Genomic DNA, 24,894 nt, shown 5'->3' with positions numbered 1-24,894 from the left:
GGCTTCGTAATTAAATACTTTGCAAGATTTCGTAATTAAAAGTGCTATATGCTTGGTTTTCAGGAAAACATCGACATGGGATCAATGGGTGAGGACACAGATAATATGAAGACTGAAGAAGTGATAACCAAATACAATGATACAAACCCCGAGTCGACAAAGGCAATACAAGAAAAAGCATTATATGTCTGGAAGATTTTTCACTCTTCGGTTGTTTAGTAGTCCTGGTTCTCCACTAATGTAAGAGTTTTGTGTGCATGTACAGGAAACCATCAACGATGGAGCAAAGGAGCAAGCATTACCAACTTCGAAACCTGAGAATCTTGAACTAGAAGAAGAAGAAATATTTAGAGAGGGCCAAACAGATATGCAAATTGAAGAGGGGCTGACCAAATCTGAGACCAACGAGCTAGAAAATAAAACCGGCAAAGAGGCTACTTACTCCGAATTGACAAATGTGAGTTTCTTGGTCCTAAAAACTCCCCAATAATTCCAAATCTCCACAAGGAAGCGAACAAACAAGGAAAGATTGGATCTAAAACTACTGTAAACTTAGTCGTCCTCGGTTAGGACCCTTGAGACCTGGCCTCCTATATAAAGGCCAGGAGAGGGGCTGCCGAGGGACACGAGCAACCTTAGCCAAGAAAAGCTTAGAGCTAGGTAACCCTAGCAACATCAATCTCGACTAGATCTCAGCCGAAGTATTCGGCACCCCATTGTAACCTGTTTTCATCATAATCAAAGAACAGACAGGCAGGACGTAAGGGTTTTACCTCATCGAGGGCCCCGAACCTGGGTAAATCGCTCTCCCCGCTTGTCTGTGTACCGATGTCTCGTGTCAGCTTGCAGGATTCCATCAACCCTAAGCCCCTATCGGAGGGCATTGCCGAGGAGCACCCTCGACAATTGGCGCCGTCTATGGGAAACCTGTCGGTACAAGGCAGGGCATCGGCAGTACCAGTCACATCCGCAGCGTTCGTGCTTGAGTCGCCAACACCTCCAAATCCAAAGGATTCGATCCGCTGCGGATCTTTCGAGTTCGTACCTCACCCCAAAACGTCGCACTCAATTCCTGCGGAATCGTGTGACGACATGACCACTACCTTTGGAGGCGTCCACTTTATCGTCGACTCCGGAGGCTTTCTCCTCCTCCCAAGGACGGATGCGTCTGATTTCAGGCCCTCGGTTTCGGCAGAGGATACCTTGGCAGCAACTTTGGGAATTCCACCCAGGAGCACGCATGGAAGCAGCCAAGGAAGTTTTGACTCCGCGACAGGGCGGAAGAAAAGGCGAAGGGACTTATGCTATAAAGAAGAAGAACGTGCAGCGCCTAACCCTCGCCAGTCCGAACGGGAACAGGAGGGCATGCAATCGATCCATGGCCGCGCTCGTTCACCACACCTGTCGGCCACGGAGCAACTCGATGCACCGTGCTACCTCCACTCCTATATCGACCCAAAGGACGGTCGAGAGAAATCCAGTCACCTATTGAGGAACTGCCGACACTTCTTGGAGATTCGACAGTTCTGTGATGACCTCAGGAGTGAAGCTATATCAAGAGTCCACATGATGGAGAAGAGGGCGAGATCCTATAGCTATCGGGCAGAGCCGTACGTACCAGAGCCATACGTGCCGAAGCCATACGAACCAATGGAGAAGGACGAATATGTACCAGCCAAGGTATTCCCAGAACCGCGCGGGCAGGTCAGCATGATTCATAAAACCAGCTTTTCAAAAAGGGAAATTCAGAAATTCTCGCGAGAAGTGAAGTACGCGGAAGTCGCTATGATCGACACACCCGAATTCATCGATTGGTCAGAGCAAAGTATCTCCTTCGACAGGACAGATCACCTGAAAGCCGTCCCTAGACCCGGCCATGCAGCTCTAGTCCTTGAGGCGCAGATTGGAGGGTACAACATGAGCAAAGTATTCATGGACGGAGGAAGCGGCCTAAACCTACTATTCGCCAACACAATGAAAGCAATGGGTTTAACAGTCGATATGCTGAGGGAATCCGACACAGGATTCCATGGCATTATACCGACTCGACCCGCTTACTCTCTTGGGAAAACGTCGTTGGACGTAGTCTTCGGCACGCCCACCAATTTCAGGAAAGAGAAGATCGAGTTCGAAGTCGTCGACTGGGAGTCCCAGTACCACGCCATCCTCGCCAGGCCAGCGTTTGCCAAGTTTATGGCCGTGCCTCATTATGCGTACCTAAAACTAAAGATGCCAGGCAACAACGGGACCCCAATAACCGTTCACGGGAGTTTTGCTCGATCAGACACCTGTGACAGGGAGTTTCAGAAGATCGCTTCGAAATTCGGCGCTAAGGAGGAACTCAACGCGATCGACGCAGCTGTGGATCATACGCACCCACCAGCCGACAACCGAAACGTAAGATCCGACGAGTTCGATGCTACAAAGGAAGCCAAGAAGCTACAGGTGCATCCCACTGACCCGAAGAAAACGGTCAATATATCGGCTGACCTCACGGTCGCATAGGAAGGCGCGCTCATCGAGTTCCTCCGTGAGCGCTGGGAGATATTTGCATGGGAACCATCCGACATGCCAGGTATCCCCAGGGAACTCGCTGAGCACGCCCTTAATGTTGACCCGACAGCCAAACCAGTGCAGCAGTCGATGCGTCGATTCTCTGAACCCAAGAGGAGAGCAATTGGTGAGGAAATCAATCGACTTCGCAAAGCAGGATTCATCCGAGAGCTCAAGGAATCAGAATGGGTGGCTAACCCTGTCATGGTACCCAAGAAGGACACCACCGCTCTGCGTATGTGTATCGACTACACTGGCCTCAACAAGCATTGTCCGAAAGATCACTTCCCGCTGCCCCGGATTGATCAGATAGTCGATTCCATAGCCGGATGCGATCGCCTCTCCTTTCTCGATGCCTACTCTGGGTATAACCAGATCAAATTGAAGAAGGAAGATCAGGAGCTAACCGCGTTCATCACCCCACACGGCGTTTTCTGTTACAACGTCATGACCTTCGGGCTGAAAAATGCGGGAGCAACTTACCAACGTTGCATGCAAGCTTGCCTTGGAGAGCAGATCGGGCGAAACATCGAAGTCTACATCGACGATATCGTGGTAAAAACGAAGCACACTGCCACCCTCGTCGACGATTTGCGGGAGACTTTCGATAACCTAGACAGGTACAAGATCAAGCTAAATCCAAAAAAATGCTTCTTCGGAGTACCAGGGGGGCAAGTACTAGGGTACTTCATCTCGGCCAGGGGAATCGAAGCTAATCCTTTGAAAATCAAAGCTATTCTCGACATGGAGCCGCCAAAGAATCTGCATCAAGTGCAGCAGTTGGCAGGACGTTTGGCAGCACTCAGCAGGTTCATCGCCAAGTTAGGAGAAAAAGCTCTGCCTTTCTACAATTTGATGAAAAAATCGGAAAAGTTCGAGTGGACAAAGGAGGCACAGGAATCCTTCGACAATCTGAAGAAGATCTTGTCGACGTCTCTAGTCCTTGTAACCCCCCGCGAGAAGGAAACACTGCTCATGTACATAGCTGCGACAGCCCAAGTCTTCAGCAGCGTCTTGGTCGTCGAACGAGAAGAGGCAGGAAGAGTTCATGGCGTACAAAGGCCCGTTTACTATCTCAGCGAAGTACTCACACCCGCAAGACAGAGGTACCCTCATCATCAGAAGCTGGCATATGCAGTATGGAGGTCAGCCCGCAAGCTACGCCACTACTTCACAGAGCATCCGATCGTCGTCGTGAGTGAAGCGCCGTTGAAAAATATAATGACCAATCCAGAGGCCACAGGTCGAGTGTCTCAATGGGCTATCGAGATAGCACCTCACGACATAACTTACGTTAACCGGACGGCCATAAAATCCCAAATCCTCCCAGACTTTGTGGCATTGGATCCAATCCCGGACACCGGCGGCACCCGACATGTCGGGATCATGGATAATGTATTTCGACGGGTCAAAGCGAAGCACTGGCGGCTGCAGAGTAGTAATTGATATCACCACAAGGAGATAAGATGAAATACATACTACGTATGAACTTCTCTCTGCCGACAAATAATGAAGCAGAATACGAAGCACTGCTGCACGGAATGAAGATGGCAAAGGCGTGTGGAGCGACTCGCCTGGAAATCTACGGGGACTCAAACTTGGTAGTACAACAGTCGATGAATCTGTGCGACGCAGTTAGCGACAACATGATCGCCTATCGGCAACTGTATCAAGATATGGAAGCCAAGTTCGAGGGGTGTGAGCTCAAACATATCGGCAGAGCCAGCAACGAGGAAGCCGACACCTTAGCAAACATCGGCTCCATGTGCTCTCCCATCCCAGACAGGGTATTTTACGAAGTAATTACTCAGCGATCAATAAAAGAGAAGACGCCGGCGCCCTTGAAACCATCGACTGAGGATGCAGAGGCAAACCTGCAGCAAGTTATCAACGAAGCTCCAGCTCTCTCAGCCGAACAAGTCCTCCTCCTTGAACCGTTATGGACTAAACCGTTCCTGGCGTATCTTACAAGGCAGGAACTGCCGGCGGATCCAGTAGAAGCAAAACGAATCGTCAGGCGATCGAAAGCTTTCACCATAGTAAACGGTGAACTCTACAAGCGTAGCATATCCGGTATCTTCCAAAGGTGCATTGCCATCGACGACGGAAGGGCACTGCTGCGCGAGATACACGAGGGAACCTGTGGGCATCATGCAGGAAGTAGGGCTCTTGTCGCAAAAGCCTTCAGGGCAGGATTTTACTGGCCAACGGCGGCAGCAGACGCTCAAGATCTGGTCATGAGGTGCGACCCTTGCCAACGGTTTTCCCCAAAACCACACGCTCCTGCAACAGATCTAATGATGATACCCTTGGCGTGGCCGTTCGCCCAATGGGGACTCGATCAAGTTGGGCCACTGCCGAGATCATCGCCTGGGGGACACACGTACTTATTAGTCGCAGTCGGTAAATTCACAAAGTGGATCGAGGCAGTGCCAGTACGAAACCAGAAGGCAAAAACAGCAATCCAATTCTTCAAGGAAATAACATGTCGATTCAGCGTACCTCACAGTATCGTCACAGATAATGGGACTAACTTCGATTCCAAAGAGTTCCGAGAATTTTGTGACGACAGAGGAATAAAATTGAAATTTGCATCAGTGGCTCACCCGCAAACAAACGGTCAGGTGGAAAGGATCAACGGTCTAATAGGGGACGGCCTCAAGAAACGCCTTACAGGCGCAGAAGGAGCTTGGGTCGAAGAGTTACCATCAGTACTTTGGAGTTTGCGTACCACGCCGAACAGGTCGACTCAGTACACCCCATTCTTTCTGGTACATGGGGCCGAGGCAGTCCTGCCGGTGACGTTCAATTCGAAGCACCTCGAGTGACGGCATACACAGAACCCTCTTCCAACATCGCACTGCAGGATGCTGTAGCCCTCCGAGATGTAGCCCGAGACATTGCTTTAGCCAGAACCACGGTATACCAGCAGGCGCTGAGGAACTACCACAGTCGATGAATACGCAACCGATGCTTTAGCGTTGGAGATATGGTACTTCGGCTAAAGCAAAAAAGACCCTCGAAACTCGAGTCTCCATGGGAGGGACCCTACATCATCACCGAAGTGATACCAGGAGGAGCGTACAGACTCAAAAATCCAACTTCAGGAAAAGATGTCGGAAATCCATGGAATGTCGCACACCTGCGACGGTTCTATACATAGGGCGCGATTGTTTTTACTTTTTACAGCCCTTAAGGTTGCTTTTCCTTATAAATAAAGTTTTAATCAGGTTTTCTGCCTCCTTTCTTCAATTTAGGCCCCACCACTTGAACAGGTCGACTGAGGCCCCTACCTTCGGCTCTTACTCCCATCGGGAGCGTTGGCCCAGGAAACACGCAGTGTCATTAATTAAATACTCTCAACGAGAGCTAAGATTAGTGACACACAAAAAGAAAACAACCAATCCAAGCCTCAAGAAAATACACGAGTGCTGCAGTCGATGGTTACATTATCACAAAACAAGGCTCAAACCGGTGCACCGCGTGACGATGCCAAGCGTCTAATTCCCTCGACTAAGTTGATGGGTCTCGCTCTTACAAAACATACACAGAGGCTTCGCAATAACATTGCATAATCCAACGAAGTCGTCGGGAGAGCAGGTTGAACTGATCACTCAGCCGCCCCCGACAAATAAAATATCAATTGAATTAACATAGCATACTATGCAATAAATTTACACAAAGTAATCTTATGCAGGAAATAAGGCTATTACATTCATAGTCGAGCTCCCCGGTCCCAATGCGACTTCAAATCCTTCTCAAGGCACGACTCCATCCGAGAAACAATGGTGTAAGCAGGACCTCTAGCAGCATCATAATACTGGCCTAAGCTCCTCTCAGTGTTCGCCACGGCTCGTCGAGAGTCTTGTCCAGCTTCGCCTTAGGGAAGATCATTGAATATAACTTCGACAGTGCTCCCTTGGACTTCTGCAGCAACCTGAGGATCTGGACATTTGATTCAGCAGCAAGTGACAAGGCGTCGGCTGTAGAATCCTCCCGAAGCTGATGACGTCGACTGACAGTTAAATTGGCGGCCTCTGAAAAAGAGATGTATCAGTAATCAATGGAGAAAGCATCAAGAAAGGAGCGGAACACCATAAGGATTTTCTACCCAGTAAATCCTTGACGGATTCGCGGAGGACACCTTCCTTCTTGTCAATTGCAGCCGCCGCTGCACGCCTGGCATCTTGATCATCTTTTATCTGACGTTTCAGCCTCGTTACCTCCTCCTTCAACAAGGCGTTCTCACTCTTGGCATCGGCAGTGATCCTGCTGGCTTCGATCGCTTGATCAGCCGAAGACTTGACAGCCTTCCGAAGTTGGGCATTTTCGGCCTCTAGGCGAGTAAATTGTTCAGCAAAATCCGCCACAGCATCGACTGTAGCGTAAATCGGCTGCAGCCAGGAAAAAACAAGAGGAGTCAGGTGATGGAGATTCAGCAAAGCCAGACAGTTTAAGTACTTACATGATCGCGGCCAGTCGGCGGGGTGGGAGCATCATCAGAAGGAATAACTCTCGATAATGGGACCTTCCCTACACCCGTTCGGGATGGAGGTGTCGACTTGGCAGGAGAAGGGTTCGATTCCTTAGCCGATGCTACTCTTTCAGAGGCCAGTTTAGCCCTCTTTGCGAGAGGAACATCGTCATCATCATCGGCAGAGCTGTTCAAGTACGGCGAGCAGTTAGCATACAAGGTGACAAGAAATAAAAGTAACAAAGAGTATAAATGCTCACAGGTCCAGATCATCTTCGTCCACAAAGAAACTTGTTGAACCCTTCTTAGCAGGAGGAGGCGAAGCAGCTTCGTCGGCATCATTATCTCCTCCTGTAGAACTTGATTCAGCCGAAGCGATAAGATCATCATGTACCTGCTTGCGACGTCTGCTCTTGAGGAAGGCATCATCTTCAGCAGTTTCCTCTTCTTGGACATCGCTGTCCTCAAGGGCGTGCTGAGCATCTTCGGTTCCCTCAGAATCGTCATCGTCGTCCTCTAATACCACTCCGCTCTCGGGTGAGGGAGGATAACATTGGGCGACAGCGGGGACCTGCGGAAGGATGGAAAACACGTAAGGCACAAACAAGAAAAAAGAAGTAATGACAGTGAACGAAGAACGATAAGGTTACCTCAGACGGAAGATGCTTGAAATCATAAGGAGGGCGCGCCGATGTCAAAATAATGGTGTCCTTGCTGCTGAGGCATGTCAGGCGACGAACTTCGTTCTGGAGTTCTTCTGCCGACAGGTCGGCAGAGTTGACCCTCGACTTGTCGTTTTTGCCAGTGAAAAGCCACAGCTGGTGAGGGCGAGACATCAGCGGCTGCACTCGACGTTGTAGGAAAACTGAAACTACTTCAGTACCACGCATCGTCATGCCTCCTGAATTCTTCAAAGTGACAATTTGCTTGAAAAGCTCGTCGGCTGTCGCCTTTTCTTCGGGAGAAAGGGCGTTGTTCCAAGACTTCTTCTTGTGAGCCACCAAGACATCGTCAAAAGGAGGGAGATTTGAACGCCGCCTAGAAACAGCGGGATCTCGCAGGTAGAACCACTTGTTGCGCCAGCCTTGGATGGATTCCTTCATCGGATAGTCGAAGTAGTCGACCTCCTTCCTGACGACAAAGCCGACGCCACCGACGACAGGGGGGCCATTGCTGTCATTGTGACGCTTCACATAAAAGATCTTCCTCCAAAGGCCCCAGTGAGGTTCAATGCCGAGGAAGGCCTCGCAGACGGTGATAAATATGGAAAGGTGAAGGATAGAATTTGGGGTCAGCTGCCAGAGCTGAATCCCATAGAAGAAAAGGAGGGAGCGAAGAAACTCGTGAGCCGGAAGAGAAAGACCACGAAACAGGAAAGCAGCAAACATGACGGTGAAACCCTTCGGGGGCTTTGGGCGAGTAACCGAACCTGGGAGACAAATGTCTTCCTCAGATGCGGAGATGAAGCCGAGGGCGCGAAGCTTGTTGATATCGCGATTGGAAATGGCGGAGGCGCTCCAATCACGGCTAACTTTGACCGCCTCCGAGGTGCTGCCACTCTTCTTCTTGCCCATGGTGAGCGGAGCTTCTGCTGAAGAGGTGGAGGAACAAGGAGGCTTGAGGAAGAAGATGAGCAGTAAGCGGGGTAAAAGATAAAAAAGAGAGGAGGCTCCCTATTTATCCCGTAAGAATTTGTGCCCAATCGTGGTCATAACTCCACAAAGCGTCGTGGGAGGTGAGGCAGATCTGACTGTACACGTGGCGCTTGAAGAAGGAGTGGAACCGGCGGCCCATTATTCCCACGTCATGCGAAAATCGAGGAGGCGCCTTGATCGCCACGCGTGTATTGGTCAAGCCCTAAAAACTGCCTGCGCAGAGCTAGGGTGGGCCCGTCAGGTCAAGTCTTGTCAATCAGGCCACAGAAGTTACACGTCAACAGTGACGTCATAAAAAAAACTTGAAGCATTCGAAGGAAAAAAGAAGAGTTATCGGATGAGGGATTTGAGTCTACGCCCGGCTGCAGACATCCGTACCTAGACTCGGGGGCTACTCCCATCGGGAGCGCTGACGCGCACCCGATAAAATAAAGACTCGACAGAATGAGCAGTCGAAGGAAGAAGGTTTGAGTCAGCACTCGGTTGCAAAGCGCTCGCACTCAGACACTCGGGGGCTACACTCCCATCGGGAGCTCGTGATGCATACCTGATAGAAGTTTTTTGCACTCCAGGATCATGCCCGGGGACTTGATTCTGTGTAGGGTAACGGTGTTTTGCCATCGGCAGTTAACCAAACAGCAGTTGGGCACGTTACTCATTATCCTTTGCATAAAGAAAATGTATCGGATGATTTATGAAGATCTCGGCAGAGGAAAGTATTCGAGTAGTACAACTTGAGTCTATGCACGGATTGCAAGCATCCGTACCTAGACTCGGGGGCTACTCCCATCGGGAGCGCTGACGCGCACCCGATAAAAAGAAGGTGAAGCATAATCAAGATGAACAAAAGCAATGAAGGAGAAGAATGTCAGGAGTAAACATGCATTAGTCTCTACCCGAATTATCTTCGGCTAGACACTCGGGGGCTACTGACGTGGGCATTACCCTTCGGGTAACCAGTATTGCCCTATCTGGTATTGACAAATTGGAGGCCCATGAAGATACCTGAAGGCGAGATGGGCCACTAGGTCGGCGCATCAGAAGATTCCTTGACAGGCAAGACAAGGAAGCGAACGAACAAGGAAAGATTGGATCTAAAACTACTGTAAACTTAGTCGTCCTCGGTTAGGACCCTTGAGACCTGGCCTCCTATATAAAGGCCAGGAGAGGGGCTGCCGAGGGACACGAGCAACCTTAGCCAAGAAAAGCTTAGAGCTAGGTAACCCTAGCAACATCAATCTCGACTAGATCTCAGCCGAAGTATTCGGCACCCCATTGTAACCTGTTTTCATCATAATCAAAGAATAGACAGGCAGGACGTAAGGGTTTTACCTCATCGAGGGCCCCGAACCTGGGTAAATCGCTCTCCCCGCTTGTCTGTGTACCGATGTCTCGTGTCAGCTTGCAGGATTCCATCAACCCTAAGCCCCTATCGGAGGGCATTGCCGAGGAGCACCCTCGACACCACATATTACCAAGTCCATTCTCTCCAAGAGGAAAACAAATTATCGGATTTAGATAAGGACCCAGGTTTAGTTTTTCATAGTTATGATCTATTGAATCATATTTGCCTCAATGCAGTAGGTAATTCTATATAATTTGAAACTTTATTACACTTCGTTTCATGTTATAGGCAAAATAACTACAGGGACAATGATGTCCATCGCTTTAATTTCAAGCTAGCTACAATGCAACAACACAATATATATCTGATGATGAGTACATACTGTTCTATCATGCAGAAATAAATATGTACATTGGTTATCTATGTATTTTTTCTACAGGGACAATGATGTGTATAATTATACATAATGATTACTTTGTGTTAAAACACCAGTAAGTAATAGGGAAAGAATACAAATATTCAGTGGTGATGGATGTTTAGCTCTGCCTTTTCATGTTGGACCATCGAGCCACAATAATTCCGTCCTGCTTTGGGCCTGGCTTGTGTGCACACAATTCCTAGCGCCTATGGCGAGGAAGGAAATGGTGAAGGCACTGGCGGAGCTCCTTTAGGGACTAACTTGGCCATGGCCTGTCCATGTTTTTTGCTAAAAAATTATTAACTCCTATGCATGTATGGCCCAGTCCATCAACACGCATTGGCCTAGCTTACGTTGCTTCCTGTCATCGGTTCCCTATTGGCCTGTTCCTTCCTCTCAGCCTCTCGACAAAAATCATGGAGTTGCCTCGCTAGGTTATAGGAGGTGGTGGAGCATAGGAGGACAGCTGCATTGCGCCGCCGCCAGCAATCGGGGCTCGGCCAGACGGTCGCCGCACAGGCATCCCGTAGGCACGGCGCCACGGCCGCATGTGCCGGGCACGGAGCCGGCAGCCGACGCTGTGATTGCCGTGCGTGGAATCGATCCCCTTATCTTCTCCACTCCCCCTGCCTACGGACTCTTCTTTCTTCCCCCAAATTTTTTTTGTTAGCAATTTATAGTATCTGTTGTTCATTCACTGAATTGGGAATATGTTTTTCAATTTTGCGAATTGCAACAGCCAAAATCAATAGGCAGCGATGAAAAATGCTACTTAGAGAAGAATTAATCTTGTCTTGAAAAAAAAGAGCTGAGACACGTGAAATCAAATATCCTTCAGCAAACAATGAAAACCAAATTAAAAAAAGATCTGAGCAATGACTAACGTCTAAGGATATGCGGTCTGCAACAAAATGTGTGTTTGTTGCTTGGCCCGCCCATGAATATTTTTCAAGCTCCCCCACTGGGTGAAGGGGATACCTGGCGCCGGCGATGGCCTTCTGCCGCCCCCGATTCAGCGCCCCCACGTCGACCTCCAGCACCCTCATCCCCCGCTCGGATTCCGCCGAGTGAACATAGCCCATGGTTAATAGAAGGACGGGGAGGCCTGGCGAAGGCAGGTGGCCGCGTCTGCGGATCCAGTGGAGACGGGGACCGCCCATCCACCTCCTTTTGCCCCTCCCGCTGGGTGCCCTGGCCTACCGTTGGCTTCCGGCCGCCTGTACGAAGAGGACGGAGGAGGTTGTCGTCCACGCCATCGGCGGCGAGGCAGGACACCGGGGGGCCGGTCGACGGCGGTGGGTGGGGGGCGTCGGGAGAGCCAGAGTACTGTGAGTGCGACTTTTGTTTAGGGCGATGAGACATGGAGTGAGGACGACATGGAGTACGGTCAGCGAGTTAATCTCGGGCCTGTCGGCCGTCGGGTGTGCGTGGGCCGTGGGCCGTGGGCCGTGGACTGCTCTTGTCTCTGCTACAATTCAGAAAAACAAATTGCCCTCAAATATTCATTTTTAATGATTTTGAAGGTCTTTTTTGGTGAGGAATGATTATCCTTATTGAATCAATACTAATTTATGTATCATTAAGAAATTATAATCATGCAGGTTATCCTGTGGTCTATGGATGTTAAATTTCATGGAATATTTCACGGGGGATATTTTATCCGACATTCCTGAACAGGTATATTTGCTCCATATCGCGATACTTATTCCAGGTTGTATCATTATTACTTGAAAACTAACTTTAGTTACTGCTTGATTAATAGGTTAATATGACAGATTTTAGAAACAAATTAGCCGTAATTTTGGTGGATTCACATTTGAATGATGATAATATAAGGAATCGAGACTTGAAAGATGATGAAGAACAAACATTTGATCCTACTGATTGTGTCATTGTGGATGGACCTCCTAAAAACATCAAAACAACGAAGCTAGCGTCAGAAATTGGGTTCATCTCGCAATCATTGCTTCTGTTACCATCTGCCAATCCAACAGACCAGGAATTAATAGATGAACTTTGCCTATACATCATCACAGTTGATGATATCCCTTCACTAGAGTAAGGAACATTTTTTTCATTTTATTGTATTGTTCTAATAAATTGCGATAGCATACTTGTAATTGTAATTGACATAATTCTAATTTTACAGGACCGAATGGGTTAAAAGTTCGAGTCCTTATCATATTAGTCTTAATTTAAGACAAATAAGTAGCATACTAAAAATGAATGAAAATATGGACGTTAGTTGCTTTAATATGGCTGTACGGATACTGGCGTGGCACCACGACATCCAGCTTGCTAGGGATGTCCCAGTCCACTACATGGATTTGAGCTTCTGTGTAAGTTACTTTAACTACATATTAAATATATTTATATGTGACTCATTTGTGGCATATACTAATGTTTTTATTATTATTTTAGTTGATGTCTCAATATGCACGAGATCCAAGTCGTAGTGACTATCCTGACGTTGCTCGGTTTGCTCAGTTGTTTCTTAGCTGGCCTGACAGCAATGAGTATCATATATCTGAATGCAATATGGTAAGAATTCAATCCTTCATTCTTAAGAGTCAATTATCTGTTATAATGATTACTATATTTTTAAATGTATCGGTGCAGATTTTATTGCCTTGGGATATTGTTGGGTTATTCCAGTTGTTCGTCTTGGATCGGCACAAAAAAAGTTATCTCTTTTTTGGACCCGCTTCCAATACCATATTTGGCGAAGACTATACTTAAAAATGTGGCCGATAATTTTAATCTTGCCCTCGAAGTTTCAAACCCTGCATCAAAGGATGACATAACTAAATGGGGTTGCAAGGCTCCCAAAGTTCCAACAAATCTAGACGAGTAAGAATCTTAACAATGTGTTACAATCTTAATATATTTATTTGACCCGCAATGTAACATAATATGCATGCAGTGCTCTGTCGGGTTATTTGGTTTTTGAGTTCATGCATTCATGGTACGATGGATTGCTACATTTTCCAGTACCCACGGTGAGTATTTACACATGTTCATTTGCATACACTTTGCACATGTATTTTTATAACAATGTTGTATAATGCATATATAGGACGGTTTTCAACTAAGGAAGCGATTTTTGGTTCACATCCTGAAGTATGAAGCAAATGAAGCTTTAAGCAATATCCCAGCCATTGCATGAAGCCTTATTGATCGCATAAAAAAGTGGACCTTCAAGAAAGAACCGTCATCGGCGAATAAATAGAAGATACAATGTTGCTTAGTTATTTTCGAAAGAAGCCTGGTGACCGGGTGTATACGTGAGCACGCGGTCTTTACTCGACACGTGTCTAACGTCTGTGTGTTCTGCCGTTTGTTGATGATGAGGTAGGAACGAGTCGTGTGGTCCTAAATAAATCTCGCCTCTCCCTCGCACTCGTCGCCGGCGGCCTCTCCCTCGCGCGCATCGTAGTCCCCAGTGGAAATCCAAGCAGAAGCGACGGCCATGGCGAGCGCCTCGTCGCCTTCACCGGTGGAAGCGGCCGAGTGCCCGGCCTCCCCATTAATTGCTCGCTGGAAATTTCCGATTGGAGTGCCCGGGCGTGGCACTACCCGTCCCCCAACCCAATGCTTATCCTCTCGTGGATCAGGCTCAAAATCAAAAGCGAGGCTCAAAATCGATTCAGTGGAGTCGCTCTATAGGGGAAGCAATGGAGCTGCGACGAATCGAACCGCCGTGCCGCCCTTTGACTTCCATGCGACCGCCGTGTCGAGGTTGGGAAGGCAGCCGTGTCGGGAGAGAGGCAGGGGCGCGTCGGCCGGGTCAACGGGAGACCCATGGAGCGGCCATGGCAGGGGCGCGGCGGGGCTGATGGGCGAGACGAGGCCTGGGAGCGGCGCCGCCGGTGCCGGCCTGGGGGACGGCGGCGACGTAGGCCACGGCGGGGCTGATGGGCGAGACGAGACCCATGGAGAGATGAAGGGCGCGGCGGGGCTGATGGGCGAGACGAGGCCTGGGAGCGGCGCCGCTGGTGCCGGCCTGGGGGACGGCGGCGACGTAGGCCACGATGGGAAGCTCCCCTGGCCGACGCACCGACCCAACCGCGAGGCGCGCGCGCGGTGATGGGCTTCCAGCGACGGGAGTGATTTTGGAAGGATGATGGGCAGCGCCTGTGTCCTGCCTGCAGATCGATGCACTCCATCCAACGCCTCCATCCTACCTCCTGCGAAGCAATCGGCAGACCAGATCGATGCACTCAGAAGAGAGGGATTAGAAAAAGGAGGTTTGACGCCGTTTGGCTCTGTTTGTGAGGCTAGTATCTTAAAGCAGATCCAACGGTAAAGACCGCGTGCTCACGTATACACCCGGTCACCAAATCCACTCTCATTTTCGAAAGCATGCACCTTCAAGAAGAAACATAATACATATTGTTGCTTAGTTTGATTTTTTAAGTATTTTTACAACTAATTCTAAATACTTTTATGTGATTGTAAATTTTATGTAAGTGTTGATTGTGTGTTTTAGGCGCTCTCACACCTCTTAGGCATAAATGGCTCGGTAAAATAAATGATAGAAGATCACAATATATGTTTTTATGACATAGGACAAGACGTGCATTGCACGTGCACGCTTACTAGTATATATATAGGTGTTAAACATACTGTAGTTAATCTCTCGTGTATGTTGGACTCGTACCTGTATAGGATATGGATACCGACTTTCCCCTCATGTATGTTGTATATGTAATATAAATATTACCCCCGTCGGCCTGTGTAAGGCATCGACGAAGCCAAACACTTTTCATGGTCTCAAAGCTGACATTGCCGTTCTGCACGGAGGAAACGATTGACGATCAGGAGTGCGTAACTAGAAGGCTATGGCCGGCCTTGGCCTGTACGATGCTTCCGGGGCGCTTGTTAGCCGACGTCCTTCCAGAGCAAAGCCGGTTGTTGTACCTGTACGGCTGTACGCACTCTTCGTGGAGCTGGCGGAGCTCGGCCACGCCGGCAGGATCGATGTGAGCGACTGGCGAGCGATGTGAGGTTCCAGGCAGCCCAGCCAAAGGTATCGATCAATGATCGATCGATTTGTGCAACAGTTCGCCACTACGCAACACTGATTCGTCAAGTCGCCGCTGTTGTATATACCGCGCAAGAAGAATACATCGATGAGCAACTGCCGATCCCGTCGGCGCCATCGGTTTCGGAGAAGAACGACAGCGTCGCCAGCCTTTCCTTTCTGCCATCTAGAGCACGCCGCTGCTGGTCGCCGGCACGGGCCAACGACACGGTGCTGGACGAATCAGGAAGCTGGGCGGAGTGTCTACGGCTCGGACCTAGAGCACGTCGCCGCTGGTCGCCGGCACGGGCCAACGACGCGGTGCTGGACGAATCGGGAAGCTGGGCGGAGTGTCCACGGCTTGGACCTAGAGCACGCCGCCGCTGGTCGCCGGCGTGGTGCCGGACGAATCGGGGGGCTGGCTGGCGCTGGCGCTGGAGTCCACGGTGGCCGCCTGGCCGGGGTAGCATGGAACACGGTGCTGGGCTCCCGTTCGGATGCGTTGTCCTCTTCATATCAACTCGCCGGATGATCTCCAACCGACCTCCTCAGCCTCTTCCTCCGCGTCCTCTGGGAGTCTGGGAAGCTGACGAGGACAAGGTCCATGCCAATGGAATTTTCCAGCGCTTCCTTGAAGCCATCCCCGAATATCCAATCACTGGTGCGCGTATGGCTGTGGTCAGCGACCCCTCACTGGTCACTGCCTTTTTCGTCCAGCGCTGCTCCGGCCTGTTACTGTAATACTGTCCCGCAAGATCGATAGTCCAGACATGACAAGGTAAGATTTATCAAGGTGACTGCTGCCTGCGCAGCTCAGCCATTGCTCCGCTTGTTGCGCTCTGTGAGAGCCGCCGACCGGATAGCGTATTCTTCAGGCGATGCCCATGGTGCGCAACTAGCCTACTCTTCTGGCAGTGCTGGACAGCTCTTTACTCCGTAGAATTGCAGGTCTTGGAATACTAATATGGGAGGAAGTAGGAAGTAAGAAGGTGTGTTGGTCCGTATCTATCATCATCGATCAACGAAAACACTGGCCTGATTGTACGAAAGAGAAATAATGTGCACACGAAGAGGTTTGAGCCACAATGTGAACCGGGTGTATACATGTCAAGAATCTGAGATTCAGGTGACTCTAAAGTCTGAACCTTCACAGGACTACACGGGGCTGTACCAGCAAGCGTAATGTACAACCTTGGATTAGGAGTAGCAACCGACCTTTCGCTGAGATGTGATCACTTGTTGTTTTCCTTGGAGTGCATCTATGGGTAAAATTAAGAACTTAACCTATGGTTTCGGATAGATAATAATTATGTTTATAAAATTATTATACTTCAATTTGTTTGATGAATCTGTTCTTGTCACTTTATAAGCAAATAAACTGTGGCAACTGATTCAGATTCTTAGAATTATTTTTAGTTGGCCAATTGTGCACATAATAACACTTCTCTGCATTGTAATCTCTCATCTGAAATCACTAACAGTTAGCTTATGATATTGATTGTTACCTGAACTCACAAAGTAGCTGATTGTACGGTAGTAGCACATAAGGTTCAGGTGTAACCATAGCAAGTGTTGCTCATCATGGTGACGGCCTAAGGATGTTCTCAAAACAAAAAAGTTGAACCTTCACAATTCCATGTATGTATTGGATTTAGTGATCAATAGTATTTTTACTCCGTACCTTTGACAGATGTAAGCTCTAAAAAGACAACTGTTTTGCTAGCCTCACAGGGTCATATTTTCTTCTTAGTGTGTACAACTAGATTATTTTCTAAACTAAAAACTATGATATGGGTAATGCGAAAGGCTAAGTAGGATGAGAATTGAAAAAGAAACACACTGTTTCTTGATAGGTTCAAAACAATACAAATACTGTCTCCTACTTATAATCTTCACTAAAAAGAATGTGATACATCAGTTAGTGTAGATGGACTTTTGTTCATATTTCTACTCGGGTAAATCCAACTGATAGGTAGATGTGTCCATGTCAAAGATCTTTTTTCTAATGAATAAGAAAAAATGCAGCAGTGAAATTCTTTCGTAGACTAAAAATAACAAGTACAAATCAAAACCCGTCGCAACACACGGGCACATTTACTAGTATTTGTTAAAAAAGATCCACATGCAAAAGTACAGATATTTCTCTCATCACTATTGATGTCATGAAATGTTGAACTACTCCTGTAACATATTATTGTCAAGACATGATATTTTTTGCTTAATGTGCAGGTTCTCGAGCTGATAGACTTATTTGTCGTTCTGTCATAGAGTCCACGGAAGATTCAACAGTTTGTAAAACTTGTCTCCATATATCTTGGGAAATTCATATCCGTTGTAGTTGGAGTAGCTGACAAGTGGTTGGTCATATACCGGTTATTTTTTTTCGAGGGCACGCCAAAGGCGTGCCGAAGCTTTATAGAAGGAGAGAAAAATTCTTTACAAGAACCGGCACTTGGATGCGAACATCTAAGGCGGTAACTCCACACGCACGCACGCACGCACGCACACACACACACACGCGCGCGCGCGCGCGCACGCTAGCCTACTCTTGCGGCATTACAAGGCTCCCTCCAACTCTCGCCAACTTCCATAAGGTGAACTCTTCCTTGATTTGCATCACAATCTGTTGCATATTGCGTTGCTGATTAGTGTTGTTGAAAGCTCTGGGTTCCTTTGTTTCCATAGAGTCCAAGATGTGAGAATACGAGGGTATCGAACCTCCTATCCTTCTTGTGCAGTAACTCCCTTGCTGCGTCCCACCATGTTTGAAGGGTGTTGTCTCTGCCCGACTCCACAATGTTTAAACCTGCCGCCATCAAACACTCAAACCAGACCTGACGCGAGTATGTGCATTGCATAAGGATGATCCACCGTGTCTTCTTCCTGCAGACAGGTAAAACAGACCTCCATGCTCTCCTGAAGGCCGTGCCGTTGTCGTCTGTCCGAAGTCAAGCCTGTATCTGAGAGCCAGCCAGCAGAAAATTTTGCATTTAAGCGGGGCGAGCGATCTCCAAAGAGGGGTATGCATACTGAACTCCTCCTCCCCTGACATAGCATCCGATAACTGTCCTTTGCTGAATAAGCACCATTGGCGGTGCAAATCCAGTTGAAAGTATCTTGCTGTAGATTGTCCCTGTGTACCATATCTTGTAGATTGGAGTCGAAGTCTGAAAGCCAAGGCATTGTTAGTCAGCGCCTCCGACACCAGCCTGTTGTTTCTCCTCCTCGTTGGCACTGCTCCAGCCACCAACGGCGCAATCTCCTCTGCACATCTACCATCTATCCATCTATCGATCCAGAATAGGACCCTTGTGCCATTTCCCATAGTGATTTTATTCATAGTAAATAGAATAGGGAAGTTGATTTCAAGCTCAATTGAAAAGTTAACTGAAAGGACACGTCAACTGCTCTTGCAATGTATCCACACTGTCTTATGGTTTCTTTTCCTTGCCTCCTCTCAAATCTGTAATACAATTCCTGTTTTCTTAGATAACAGCCAACTGTGTTCTTTAAAGAAATGCTCATATCACCTATGTACGGTCGTTTGTAAGTGATATTTTGGCATCATTCACATGATAAAGACTGAGTCTATCTCTTCTTTTTCAGCTCTGATTTTTTTCTATTCTACCAATTATTCAAATCACTCTTTGAATTGTTTGGCATGCCAATGTCCCCAGACGGTGGACTTCCTCATGTTTGCTGCAAGTATTCCTCAGAAAATCTTACCATAAATCCCTGTAGCAACGGGCATAGAATTTTCTAGTATTACCAGTTTAACCTAACCTTTCTTTGAAGAACTTTTAGATAAAACTGGCCACGCCAGCATGTTTGAAGTGAGAAATTCCATTTACTTGTCGAGGAGACAGGCAATGTGATTCATTCTTTTTTTTTTTTTGAGAAACACAGTACAAACGCAGATGCTCACATATACGCGCATAGACTCACCCTTATTAAGGCACACATGCACGCCCTACCCCCTATGAGCACCTCTAGAAGACTAAGCTGGCGGATTGGATCTTGAAATTGACGAAGTCACCACAGACGCCTCGTTGTCGACGGGAACGTCGCCTCACACTGATTGAATATTCCACCTTTATGAGACACGCAGATGTCAAACCTGGTGTTTGAACTCTGGTGGGCTGGGGGTAAAATCACCCAACTAGTGTCGGAGCGTGACCAAAAGCAAAGAGGGGGCTAAATTCGAAAACTCTGAAGTCCGCCCGAGCTGGGTTGCTCCGGTTATCATTACCGCAGCGAGCCGTCCGTTCCTTTGACTACGGTGTGTATCTAATTTGTATACATCTCTGTAATTTGCTGGCTAAATACGGAGCTCTGCCAACTACCCCAGCCGCATATGCAACCTACACAGAGTTTATTTTGAGCCAGGAACAGCACTGTGCCACATACCTATGGTACGTGTTGAAGTTATGGACCCAGCGGTCCAACGCCCATCTCTATAAACTCGGCCATTAATCTGAGAATTAGGATAGCCTTCTTCTTTATGAATCTCTTGTTCCTTGGCTGTATCCAAATTTAAAATTTGAATCAGCTGTCACTCAATTTATTTCTCTTTCTACTAGCATGAACAAATGCAAAAAAATTAAAAAAATGCTGGAGGAAGGTGGTGTTTCGGATCATAGGTTCATATGAACCTAGTGTGAATCTTTTCTCAAAAATGTCAAAAATACAATATAAGATTTCGCATGCACATTTAGACATTCTATATTCGTGAAAAAGTTTCAGGAACATGGTATGTGTAAAATGGATAAAAATATGTCTCGTGAATTGTCACGTCGGAGAATCAAAATTAATCTTTTTACACGGGACACAAAAATTATTCTTTTTCTCAAAAACTTGCGTGCGAACATAGAATATCTGCATGTAATTGCAAATTTTATTTTCAGTATTTTTTAATATTTTAAAATATAATTTTCATACAATAGGTTTGTATGCACCCATGAGCCAAATTAGATTTTCAGAAGTTGATGGCCTTAATGTTACCCTACATGATGAGGTGAACCTTAATTACGATTTCATAATCACGGCCCGTACAGTAAAGATATGGCACATGATGTGCCATCGAAAGAGAATTCTCCCCCCGGTACAGGTCTGAATTGATCACCCAACTGGTGAAATTTAATGCGCTACCACCTGCCAAGAAGAGTCATTAAGTTTCATACGAAATTCTTATACATCATACACTAGTATTGCATTGTATAGTCATTTTCTCCCAGTGGAAATATTGGTTCATTAAATGCACTAGGATCAACCTCAGCCACACATACATCTCCATGATTCCGAGTGTGAACCAGCTCGGGAGTGAATCGTCCGCGTTGGGGCTAAATTTTCTTTGCCCCCAAATCAAGTCTTCATGCCGGACAGATATAGGGCGAATGTCACGACGCTCCTAGGAGTAACACAATCTACCGACCGCGAGGATTTTTTACAAAATAAAAATAAAAAAATCAAAGTTGACAGGGCCTATCTAGATTTTCTGGAGCAAACTTTTCCCCAACATAATAGTTTTACGGGTTCACGCTAATTTTGCTGTTATTTCATTCATAACATTCATAGATTATTTTCAAGCTTAAAATGCACTTAATTTTTTGATTTACATGGAAATTTACATACCAAGCAAGAGAGGGAAAATATTTTTTTGGCAAAGATCCACCGATGCCAAGCAGCGATATGCTGATATGTTAATTTTCTATGGAATCGGCATACTAATAATGACTTGTAGTTTTATTTGTAATAGAAGTGGATTATCTAACCCCAATGACGGGCAAGGAAAAAATGACGGGTAACAGGGAACATACGATGCAGACTATGTGTAGTTGAACTTTTGGAAGGGGGGCTGCCGCCCAGTTTCGCCTCCAAGGCGCTCCGCCTATGCACCCAACCTTAGGTTAGTTCTCAATGTGATTCATTCTATTTTGATTAGTGTCAGGAGAATAGAGGGATTTATATAGAATTCTAATATCCAATAGAGACCCACTTAAGCTTTCCCCACTTGTATCCATGTTATCATTTGTCTATTTCTTTTTCCAAAGCTGTTTGTTGAGTTCCGAATTGCAATTTTGACAAACATCTCATTTTGGTTGACCCGTGCTTACGAAATGTTCAATTTAGCTTCTCTTTATATAATCCCCCGCCAACTCTGTCGTCAACTCTTTCGAATTCCTTGAAAGAGGTCATTCTAACTTTCTAAGCATAGCAGAGTAGTTAAATAGAGTACTTAATACTGTCAGCACTAGATAAACAAACAAATCACAAACCAACCAGCAATATAGTACTAAACACTATCAGCAGCTGTCAACGACTTCACACGGGCCCAAAACGTCAACAGCTGCTCGGTCCGTTTCTTGCCCCCCACGGCCGTTTCGTCTCTGCGTTCAAGCAACGCAACCATTGAAAAAAGTCAGAAGCAGCACCCGCATATATGCAGCTTCACACATGACCGGACAGGACGCCAGACAAAGCTCGAGCCAGCAGTTTCTTTGTCATCGATTAACGATCAACCCGTCGCGCAAGGAATCAGGGGCGTCGCGATCGAGACCACGTCGTCTTCTCCCCCCTGTCGCAAATTGGACGGACGAACGCAAACGTCATTCATTTGTTTCAACAAACTTCCAGTCAGAAACAGTTAAAACTCAAATTAAACAATACCATTCCTCAGCTGGCCCCAATGGCGCCGAGCTGAGCTACGTTCTACAAAATATCTGGTGAGCAATAGATCTTCCGGCGATGGATGGAATGGAGCCGCTACAAATCCTCCGGCGATGGATAGCAACAGAGCAAGACAACAATTGGACACGAATGAACTGGACGAGTTGTTACACGGACGGAGGGGACAACACCAAAACTGTGGCGGCGAGCCGCCCGAATCACACAGTTCGAGGAGAGGACTCATTGCGGTGGCGATGGGGAGGCGCTAGTGGTGGACACTGCGGACAGGCGGCTGGGCAGGGCGCGGAAGGCGGTGCGGCGGCGCTGGTGGTGCGAGGACGGGCGGACGAGGGAAGCCAGCGCGCGCCTGATGTGGTCTCCGCCCTCCACCGACGCGATGCGCACCAGCGAGTTGGCCATCGCGGAGCGCCTCGGGTCGTGCAGCTGTAGCCCGCCGCCGGCGCTGCCCCTGTGGAGCGCGCAGCGGAACGAGCCCGGATGCGTCGTCGGCGAGCACGAGCAGGCCCTTCTCGCCCGGCCGCCGCCGCGGGAAACCAGGGCCGCCGGCGCGAGGCGGGCGGGTGGCAGGTGGCTGTTGCTGGGGCGTGGCTGCGAGAAGATGCCGCCGCCGGCGTTGGAGAGCGAGACCCGGCGGGCGGAGAGCGGCGGCGCGGCGGAGGACCCTATGGCGGCGCCGCGCGCCGGCCGCCGGGTCGGCGTGGCCATCCAATTCCAAGCTGGGTCGGCGCGGCGGTGTTGGTCACTTTGGCTGGCAAATTATTGCGGCCGGCTGCCTAAACCTAAGTCGCTGCCGCGGTGCGTAGATTTATAACTGGGAAGTCGAGAAGAGTGACCCGGTCCAAGCGCAACTGGAAGTGGAGGAGTTAGTTGGGCTGACGAGAGACGACTGTCTGGTTGGGCCTACCCGCTAATACGCCGGAAAAGCCTATTTCCCGCCTATTAGCTGGACGCACTGCACCCCGACCATGCGGGCGGATTTAAAAGACCGCCGGCCCAAGTACCTTCCCGCGTTTATTTTTTCTGCGGCGTTTTGTTCTTCGTGTCGAGTTTCCTATGGTTTTCCTGGTTTTTTGCTGTGTTCCTCTGAGGTCTCTGGGTTTCTTTGGTTTTCTTCTGTTTTTCAAGTTCATCCGATTTCCTTGCTTTGCTGGTCTTTTTTTCAATTTTTCAAATTCGAACTTTTTCAAGTTTGAGCATATATTAAATCTGAAATTTTTTCAAGTGTGAACTTTCTTTAGATTTGATTTTTTCTTAGATTTGAACAATATTTGAATTCAAACAATTTTTTTAATATGCACATTTTCCAAGTTTGCACATCTTTTTAGATTTGAACATTTTTTAATTTAAACATAATGGGAAAAAAGAAAAAAAATTGTACATGTTGTCGGGTTGTTTTTTGTGTGGCCTATGACCGACACGCTTCAGGCGGGGCGCTAACCGACCCACCTGCGACCGAGGTATAGGGACGCCCCTATAGGGTGCCATAAGCGGCCCCACGGGGAGATGATGGTGGTCCTCCCATGATGGATGGTGGCGGGGTCGCGTTTCCCTGCCAGGACGTGGCGCTAAGCGAGGGGAGCAACGGTGTGGTCCTACGGTGTTGGGGCTGATGCGCGGCCCCGCATTGACGGTGTGGTGGACTGGTGTGCTCGAAGTTGTGAGTCCATCTCGCGTAGGCTTCGGGCGGCGCGGGATGCCTTCTTCACTGCCGGCCGAGCCTTCGGGCTGCCGGTGAGGATTGAGGCAGTCATTCCCGAATGAAATCGGTGGGCGGCGTGATGGATGCTACTGGCTTGGACCTAATATGGTGTTTCGGCCGTAATTTGCACAGAGTCTCTGCATTGCTTGATGTTGGTCTCCTCGATCTGGCCACCAACGAGTTCCGACCTTTGATGTGTGAGATCTCCGTTGATGAGCGAATGTGGCCCTGGATATCTAGATCATAAATGATCCGATAATGCATGCCTATATTTTTAGCCACTTGATGCATCTAAAATGCATCTATGTTCTTAGTAGTTTATTGTACCCATATTCCACCAAAACACATTCATATAAGTGGTTATAACTATGATATAGAATGATTTTGGGGATTTTCCTAAAGGATCCTGATGGCGTGTAACTCACACGTTCGTTGGGAACCCCAAGAGGAAGGTATGATGCGCACAGCAGCAAGTTTTCCCTCAGAAAGAAACCAAGGTTTATCGAACCAGGAGGAGCCAAGAAGCACGTTGAAGGTTGATGGCGGCGGGATGTAGTGCGGCGCAACACCAGGGATTCCGGCGCCAACGTGGAACCTGCACAACACAACCAAAGTACTTTGCCCCAACGAAACAGTGAGGTTGTCAATCTCACCGGCTTGCTGTAACAAAGGATTAACCGTATTGTGTGGAAGATGATTGTTTGCGAAAAACAAGAGAACAAGTATTGCAGTAGATTGTATTTCAGTATAGAGAATTGGACCGGGGTCCACAGTTCACTAGAGGTGTCTCTCCCATAAGATAAACAGCATGTTGGGTGAACAAATTACAGTTGGGCAATTGACAAATAAAGAGGGCATGACCATGCACATACATATTATGATGAGTATAGTGAGATTTAATTGGGCATTACGACAAAGTACATAGACCGCCATCCAACTGCATCTATGCCTAAAAAGTCCACCTTCAGGTTATCATCCGAACCCCCTCCAGTATTAAGTTGCTAACAACAGACAATTGCATTAAGTATTGCGCGTAATGT

General features: G+C 47.9%; 1 protein-coding gene and 1 long non-coding RNA gene across 2 annotated transcripts; one reads left to right on the top strand and one right to left on the bottom strand.

Moving 5' to 3' along the window:
- The first annotated feature begins 13,114 nt into the window (after positions 1–13,114).
- On the top strand, positions 13,115–13,626 carry LOC127312515 (uncharacterized). Its single transcript, XR_007858407.2, has 3 exons — positions 13,115–13,295; positions 13,369–13,444; positions 13,522–13,626. It is a non-coding gene; the product is annotated as an uncharacterized lncRNA (long non-coding RNA).
- Positions 13,627–21,721: 8,095 nt separating this feature from the next.
- LOC127314705 (uncharacterized) lies at positions 21,722–22,924 on the bottom strand. Its single transcript, XM_051345223.2, has 2 exons — positions 22,135–22,924; positions 21,722–22,042 (listed from the first exon to the last, which is right to left on the bottom strand). The coding sequence occupies exon 1, from the start codon at positions 22,858–22,860 to the stop codon at positions 22,375–22,377; it is 486 nt and encodes a 161-aa protein (XP_051201183.1). The 5' UTR covers positions 22,861–22,924; the 3' UTR covers positions 21,722–22,042; positions 22,135–22,374.
- Positions 22,925–24,894: the final 1,970 nt, after the last annotated feature.

This window comes from Lolium perenne, chromosome 7 (genome assembly GCF_019359855.2).
Source record: "Lolium perenne isolate Kyuss_39 chromosome 7, Kyuss_2.0, whole genome shotgun sequence".
In the NCBI taxonomy this organism is placed as follows: domain Eukaryota; kingdom Viridiplantae; phylum Streptophyta; class Magnoliopsida; order Poales; family Poaceae; genus Lolium; species Lolium perenne.
The sequence above is the reverse complement of the archived record's forward strand: the minus strand, read 5'-3'. Positions and strand labels throughout refer to the sequence as shown.